General features: G+C 34.2%; 1 protein-coding gene across 1 annotated transcript; it reads right to left on the bottom strand.

The window, feature by feature from the left end:
• Window positions 1–6,836: 6,836 nt before the first annotated feature.
• On the bottom strand, window positions 6,837–7,884 carry LOC139844630 (casparian strip membrane protein 1). The gene is made up of 3 exons (XM_071834864.1): window positions 7,592–7,884; window positions 7,396–7,519; window positions 6,837–7,043 (listed from the first exon to the last, which is right to left on the bottom strand). The coding sequence occupies exons 1-3, from the start codon at window positions 7,882–7,884 to the stop codon at window positions 6,837–6,839; spliced, it is 624 nt and encodes a 207-aa protein (XP_071690965.1).
• Between the last annotated feature and the right edge of the window lie 844 nt (window positions 7,885–8,728).

Genomic DNA, 8,728 nt, shown 5'->3' with positions numbered 1-8,728 from the left:
TTACTGCATATAGAGTGTCTATGGTTGTTCTAAAATATATATATATATATATAGATGGGTCGATATGATATGTCAAAACATTGTATTCGTGTCTATGGTATCCCAAGATTACATAATATATTAGAATACATGTATAATACAATATAAGTTAGCTAGGATATGATTAATATAGATTTGTTACCAATTTTCACGTAGCTACAACAAGAAAAATTATCCAATCTTGTTTTACCCATAACTTCTTCGTTTTAAATCCGATTTGAGTGATTCAAGTTGCTATGGTTTCATATTGAACTTAAGTTCATGAATCTAAACAGAAAAAGTATAAGTTTATAGTCGGAAATACAGGTTTAAAGTCGTTTTTGTAAAGGTAGTCATTTCAGTCGAAAGAACGACGTCTAGATGACCATTTTGGAAAACATACTTCCACTTTGAGTTTAACCATGATTTTTGGATATAGTTTCATGTTCATAAGAAAAATCATTTTCCCAGAAGAAAAACTTTTAAAACAATAGTTTTTTAATTAACTAACCCAAAACAGCCCGCGGTGTTACTACAACGACGTATATCCGGTTTTACGGTGTTTTTCGTGTTTCCAGGTTTTATTTCATTAAGTTAGCATATCATATAGATATAGAACATGTGTTTAGTTGATTTTAAAAGTCAAGTTAGAAGGATTAACTTTTGTTTGCGAACAAGTTTAGAATTAACTAAACTATGTTCTAGTGATTACAAGTTTAAACCTTCGAATAAGGTAGTTTTATATATATGAATCGAATGATGTTATGAACATCATTACTACCTTAGGTTTTGTGGATAAACCTACTGGAAATGAAAAAAATAGATCTAGCTTCAAAGGATCCTTGGATGGCTTGAAAGTTCTTGAAGCAAAATCATGACACGAAAACAAGTTCAAGTAAGATTTTCACTCGAAATAAGATTGTTAAAGTTATAGAAATTGAATCAAAGTTTGAATATGAGTATTACCTTATATTAGAAAGATATATTACTGTAAATAAGAAAGATTACTTGAGGTTGGATGATCACTCAAAGTGGATTTGCAAGGTTGGAAGTAAGCTAGCAAACTTGGAAGTGTTGTTGGTGTGTTCTTGAGTAGTTGTTTTATAACTTGGTTTATATATGGATTTATGAACTAGATTGAGCTAGATTTTGATGAAGATGATGAAGAACACTTAGAACAATGGAAGAACACTTGAGAGAGAGTAGTTTGATGCATGTAAGTTGCAAAATGAAAGTGTTTTTGGTACTCCTAATTCACGTGAAAGTGTAGTCTCAATATAGGCTCAATTAGTTTGTAATTTTGTGAGATATTTTATGCTAGATGTTAAATGATGGTTCCTACATGGTTAGGTGACTCACATGGGCTGCTAAGAACTGATCATTGGAGTGTATATACCAATAGTAAATACATTTAGAAGCTGTGTATTGTACGAACATAAATACGAGTGCATACGAGTAGAATTGTTGATGAAAATGAATGAGGATGTAATTGTAAGAATTTTTGTTAAGTAGAAGTACTTTGATAAGTGTCTTTAAGTCTTTCAAAAGTGTAAGAATACATATTAAAACACTACATGTAAATACATTTTAACTGAGTCGTTAAGTCATCGTTAGTCGTTACATGTAAGTGTTGTTTTGAAACCTTTAAGTTAACGATCTTGTTAAATGTTGTTAACCCATTGTTTATTATATCTAATGATATGTTAAATTATTACATTATCATGATATCATGATGCATTAATATATCTTAATATGATATATATACATTAAATGTCGTTACAACGATAATCGTTACATATATGTCTCGTTTCGAAATCCTTAAGTTAGTAGTCTTGTTTTTACATATGTAGTTCATTGTTAATATAATTAATGATATGTCTACTTATCATTATATCATGTTAACTATATATATATATATATATCCATATATATGTCATCCTATAGTTTTTACAAGTTTTAACGTTCGTGAATCACCGGTCAACTTGGGTGGTCAATTGTCTAAATGAAACCTATTTCAATTAATCAAGTATTAACAAGTTTGATTGCTTAACATGTTGGAAACACTTAATCATGTAAATATCAATTTCATTTAATATATATAAACATGGAAAAGTTCGGGTCACTACACGAGTCCCATGAAACTAGTACACATGTTCGCGAATCTTGATTACGTGGCTAGAATTCACTCTCGAAGTATAACTCATGATCGCGAATTGCCATTTACAATAATTCTCACGAATGAGAGTCCCATAAAACTCATTCTGGTTGCTGAAATTTTGACTTTGCTTAACGAAACTCGTCTTTAACCATAAAAAATAATCTTTTAGAGCACAGACTTCAAATCACCCAGAATATCTCATAAAACTCTCAAATCACTCTCCCGAGACCATTTTACTCAACATCATCAAACATGGCGATAAATCTTCAATAATCACATAGAAGTTGGACAAACAACCCCGATGTTGCGATGATAAACATGTCTCAATTACGCAATATCAAAGATGAACAAGTGTATTTTCTAGTAGTTACTGGTATTAGGAAATTCGTACAATAAGAGTTGACTTAGGATGAAGGATTGGGTTCGTCTGAATTCGTGCGCACGTATGTAATCAGTGTTCTAACAGTGAAAGGAAAGTGGAAATGCGGAAGATCGGGGGTGTGGTGGTGTTCTCACATTCTTGCTTCGACAGTTATGTCAACATGTTTAATCTACCGCGTGGTCTAACTTTTGTTGGAAAGAGAGATCGAGTAGATGGTGTTTTGTACTGATGGATCAATTAGGTGAAGGGGTTATCAGAGTCAGGTCGGCTCTGACCCGTTATCTCAGAGTGAAGTGAGTTAGTTGTCGTATCCATAAAGAATTGATTGTTCCCTAGCAAGTAGAGGAGGCTGGATTATAGCTCAGTAATTTGGGTGTCAAAAGTCTGCCTTCCCGGTGTTGAAGTGCGGCGTGTCTCGGGTGGTTTATCAGGAGATATTTGAAAAGGAGTTGTGGTCGGGTGATCGTTGAGTTGTGGGATGGATGAAGTAAAGGCCTATAGTTGATATTGGTTATTTACGTTTTGGAGGGTAATGTTGGAGTGCTCTTTATCGAAAGTTGCGAGATCGTCGTAGTTGGAGCGTGTGTATCCCAAGTTTCCTTAGCAATATAGATGAGTACGTTCATTGATGTCAAAATGGTGATCAGGGTTCGTTCATTCTTAAAGTGTTGAGTTTGAAGATGGAACGGAAAGCGAAAGTAAAATAGTCGCATATCGATACTTTTTAGATGGCAAAATTGGCTCGCAGATCGCGAGCATGATGCAGGTTCACGAACTGAAGTTCAGAACATGAGAAAGTGTGTCGAATGTTTGAATCTTTGTATCGCGTTTGGGAGCAAGATTTCATGTTTGGATGGACTTCACGGCCCGCAAAGTGAGACTCGCGAAATGCGAGGCTTTTATGTAGTCAGCAAGTTTTACGGTTTTGGAAAGGATTTCATAAATTGTAACCCTAATCTCATTGTATCTCTATTGTAACGACCCGACTTTTTCGACTTGCTTTTGTGCTTTGTGCTTTCACGAAACTGCGTATTTGTGCGTACTGAGCTATACTATACTCTGGGATCTTACTACATGTGGATTACTTTCGTTTATATGTTTAAACGTTCCTTTAAGTACGTAGGGTACTTAACTTGATCCCCGTAAGCCTTTATGACCGTTGGTGTCACTTGACGTTTAGAACGAACTGCGTACTGTGTACACGTTTAACTTTGGTCATAATCGGAATATTATGACTACAAAATACTAATTGTTATTTTATAATAACAATTACTTGGGTTTTTGGATGCTTAATTACGCTTAGTAATTTACTAGAGCACACTAGTTGGTATTGTTGGACTTTCTACCTTGTTGGACTTTAGCCCACTCTACACTAGCTAGTGGACTATTTAAATTAGCCCAATTATAATAAGTTAGTGACCCATAATAATGAAAGACAAATGCCCATTTATTAGAGGGAACATACTAGCATTTTTGTTAAGCATTATCCTAAATGTTGCATGAGATCCTAACATAAGCACCAACTTTAGACAACCATTAACCAAAAAGCAAAGGTGTCCCCCTTGTCCCCCCACTAAACCCACGATCACCATACCCTCCACACACCCTCACCTCCTATAAATACCAAGCTTATCCTATTCATTTCACACTTGATTTCATTTACAAATTACACACACTTACTCTCTAATTCTCTTTCTAGTCTTTCTCACTCTAAAAAGTGTAAGTTTTAAATTTTCTTTATCTTCTTCTTCCCTTCATCTACACGACATCATCGTCATCATCATTTATTGGATCTAGATTTGAGCTTTAGATCTTGTTATATCTTGTAGATTCAAACTTGGGTTTGAATCCTTCAAGAACATGAAAGATTCAAGCTTTCTAGCTTGGAATCTTCATTTACTTGTTAGATCTAGCTTGAAATTTCTTTGTTTTGTTATAAAGATCAAAACTTGTGTTTATGATCTTCATGTATCTTAAAGATCCAAGCTTTATGCTTCAAGATCTTCAAGAACACTAAAGATCCAAGCTTTCTAGCTTAGGGTTTTATTATTTTGTTAAAGATCTTAGATTTTTAGCTTATGGTCTCATTACTTTCATTATTTTGTTAAAGATCTTAGCTTTCTAGCTTATGGTCTCATTAATCTTGTAAAAATCTAAGCTTTCTAGCTTAGGGTTTTCTTAATACTTGAGATCTAAGTTATTATTGTAGATCTCACTTACTTGGAACCTTTTTGTGTTTGTTGTGATGATAAAGATCAAGTCTTCATCATCACATATGATGGAGATGCATAAACTTGTGTAAAATGGACAAAGGTTGAAGTTTTATTGGATTTATGCAATAAAGAGGCAATCTTGATGTTCAAAACTTGTAGAATGATAGATTTTACTCTTAGTTGTGTATTGATGGTTGAACCTTGGTCAAATTGATGCTAAAACATCAAAGAGTTGTACACTTGAAGCTTACAAGCATCAAGGATGAGAACCGTGATGAGCATCAAGCACCAAGAATCTCACCGGAGCACTTGTTTACTGTTTTTTGGGGTCTGATCAGACTTCTGGACTTCTAGAAAATTGATTTTCGGATAGTTCTTTTCGAGTAGATGACTTTCCGTTTAGGCCTCGACTTAATCCGATATACGGTTTAGGATTTATAGCCTTCCGAAAGTCACTATGCCTTTGTAACGTTGTGCTGAAATTTCTGACCTACTCGCACTTAAACCGTCGCCACGGTGAAATGAAGACGATTTAGGTTCTGAAAAATGGTAAGCAGTTAGAGGACTCACATACGGAGCCATGGACACTGACTACGCGTCTTTTCGATTTGTATAGAGGTCGTAATAGCTGTCCGAAGTCAGCCTTTTGTTTTAATCTCTATTCTTGTTAAACTTACCTTAGTGTTGATGAATGATGATGATAATGATGATGTTGATGATGACACTTAAACTTAATTTATTCACATTTACACTTATTGGGACAACATACTGACCTAGTGACCTTTGACTTAGGTTGACGACCTTTCGGACCGACTTACTACCTGCATACGTTTCATATCGACTTTTACTGCTTATTCACTGTGAGTTATAGCATCCCTTTACTACTTTTTACTATTTTTGGGACTGAGAATACATGCGCTTTTTACGTTTTACATACTAGACACGAGTACTTAAACTTTACATATGTGTGGGTGATATAACGACACAAAGATTCCCCTTAGCTCGGTAACGTTTAATCATTGGTTTCCTAACCGTGAACGCGAATCTTAGATATGGATCCATAGGGTTTGACAACCCCACTCGGGCTAGTCGCGCTAGCATTCAACGGGTGTTTAATACTTCGAGGACAAACGCACTCGCCAAGTGCACTTTTAGGGGGATATATATATACGTTAAGTCTAGTTACCGGGTGCCCACGGTTAAGCATATACTTTTCATACTGATTTAAACTGCTGATTGAAGCACTGAAATCTCGTGGTCTACATTACTTTACCGATTACAAACTATAGCTCACCAACATTCGTGTTGACTTTTAAGCGTGTATTTCTCAGGTGCTTAGACGATGTTGCTTCCGCTGTTAGAATTGCTGTCTTGGTGTTATAGACTTGCTGTTATAGACCTGCTGTGTTAGATTTCCGTTGCATTACTTAGAGATGTCTCAATCATGGAACTTTTCTTTTGCATTCGTAACTTATGTTATTTCCAAACAATGACTTTGTAACGACCTTTGGGGCACATACTTATGTTAACGCTTCTATTCATAGGAAGCACATTATTTTTTGTAAAACGCTATCTTTTTATGAATGCAAAACTGGTTTTCAAACAGCATGTAGTGTTTGACCTTGTAATGATCCTGTTGTTGATGAACCGTACACGATAGTTTTGTACGGGGCGCCACATCTATGCTCCCACAAAAATTTAATAAGAAAACTTTCTCTAGTTGACCGTGAACTAAAGAAATCACAAGATTAGACATAACCACATTAAACTCTCGTGTTATTTACGTTTTTTGTTTGTGCATTGTGTTTATTCGTTTGTTGTTCAATTCGGTGAGTTTTAATAATTAGCGATTATCACAAAATCCTAACACCTTACGCTCATTATTAAAAATTTGTTTAATCTTAGGACATCGAAGATTTAGACTCTGGTGTTATGAACAAACACAAAACAGCTTTAATTTACATTTATATCAAATATATCAATTCACACTTCATATCGATAAATGTCAAATTACAAGTTTGGAAAATGAAAACTAAACAACCGTGAAAAAAGATCATGCTTGTAATTAAAGAGCGAATGCAGACAACATGACCAAACATAAAAGAACAACGACTGCTAGAAAAGATGCCACCACTGCTCCGCTTGTTTCTTGACAGAAATTGTTGAATTGTTGACAAATTGCCGGCCAGTTTGCATCCTGGTTTCCGTTATGAGCCAAATACACTATGGATGCCGCCCCACCAGCTGCCGCTGTTGTCAAGGCAACCGCAACCTACATTGAAAGTTTGAAACCATAAAGGTTATAACTACTTCAATTTTATTTTATTTTTGACTAAAACATGTAATACAAAATGTAAAAACTAAAATGAAGCTATTATAGAATCTATATTAACAGAGATTTAAAAATGTGATTTATGTCCTTTATATATGATGAGGGCAATTTTAATTAACACTTCCACATATATATACATTTTGTTTTTAAAATTTTAATAAAAAAATTTTACAAATCATATGCTAGCTTTGATCATGTAAAGCAGTAGTTGAGCTAGATGAGTAATTGATCAAGAAGATGTGAAAAACTTTTACAAAATAATGTGACCAGAATATAAAAGCTTTCTATTTACTGTGTCAAGGAAGATGAGGAGGACTCTTGGGGCCACCAAATGCGGGCGAATAACGCATACGATAGATATAGGGATCGAGAGGGCTAGATACGCTGCTGTAATGGCGTTAGCGACCACAAAAAACCTGTCATACTACATGTTAGTATTAATCTTGAATCATAATCATAGTTAAACTCCACGTACAAATCTGACTTACGTAAAGGCTGGTAGATCATCGAATTGCGCTTTGAATTGAAAGAACTGAGTGAAGAAAGGGAGCGTTTGTTCGGTGGAACCCATGGCTATAGCGGCTCCTAAAGCAGCAGCAATGCCGGCTAGCCTTAGAATCACATCAAATATGGCAAGCCCTCTTTTGTACCCTCCTTTTGGAGCCTTATGAACCAATGGTTTGACAGCACTTGAGGCCGGTGGTGCGGACAAAAGTGGCGCCTTTCCTTTCCTTTCTTTTGGTGTTTCTGTAATGTTAACTGCGGTTGACTCGCCTTCCATTTTAGAGCAAGAAAGAGATTGAAAATGAGGGCGGAAAACGGGATGAAAGAGAGTTTGAGTACAAGGTTGAGATTTGAAAGGTGATGAGGAAAATGAATGAAAGAGGATATATATATATATAGAGAGAGATGATTTAAATGAATGCAGAGTTGGTTTAACAATGAGTGAAGACGGTACGTATAGTGAAGTTGATGAAGAAATCAAGAATTGTTGCTTTAAATATTTTGTTACATATATGCTTTTATAATTTTAATTTTATAAAAGATAAAAGTAAGTAGTCAATTAAATAATAATTTTTTATTAGCTAATATAGTCAACTAAACAACTAGATTTCCCCTGCTCCAATATCGATACTCAGCCAACTAAACCCCTTAAGTAAATAAAATTGTTCATATTGGCTATATTAATTGCTGGTAACAATTTTTTTTTTTATTTTTCAATATTCCATGCGATTATCTTAGTCCATTTCCAACTGTAGGTAATTTATGCAATTTTAGGCCAAAAAGTAAAATCTGTCTGTTACATGACAATGTCAGTGTTTAACACTCAATAATTCAAAATGTCATTTTTTTGTCAGTTTTGTATAAGGTCGACCATTTTTTTAGTTTTTACATTTTATTATATTAAATTAATACATTATTACTGATAATTTAAAAATAAACTTATAAATTCAAATTTATATAATTGTTATATTTAAAATATTACTAAATCAAAATAATGTGAAGAAAAAAATGGGTTAATATGTATTAGCCGAAAGCAACATATAAATTAAATAATGGATAATAGATTTCTTTTTAAACTAAAAATATACTGCGTATATCATCGCTGCTGCTTCTTTTTCAAA

The sequence above is a fragment of the Rutidosis leptorrhynchoides genome, chromosome 4, assembly GCF_046630445.1.
Source record: "Rutidosis leptorrhynchoides isolate AG116_Rl617_1_P2 chromosome 4, CSIRO_AGI_Rlap_v1, whole genome shotgun sequence".
Lineage (NCBI taxonomy): Eukaryota > Viridiplantae > Streptophyta > Magnoliopsida > Asterales > Asteraceae > Rutidosis > Rutidosis leptorrhynchoides.
Note: the sequence above shows the minus strand (reverse complement) of the source record. Positions and strands in the feature narration are given on the sequence as shown.

Excerpts from the sequence above, each read along its gene's own strand:
- LOC139844630 (XM_071834864.1), bottom strand. The coding sequence starts at position 7,884 with ATGGAAGGCGAGTCAACCGCAGTTAACATTACAGAAACACCAAAAGAA. Across the intron at positions 7,520-7,591 it reads GATGATCTACCAGCCTTTAC|GTTTTTTGTGGTCGCTAACG; the intron begins GTAAGTCAGATT and ends GTAGTATGACAG. Across the intron at positions 7,044-7,395 it reads TCCTCATCTTCCTTGACACA|GTTGCGGTTGCCTTGACAAC; the intron begins GTAAATAGAAAG and ends CTTTCAATGTAG.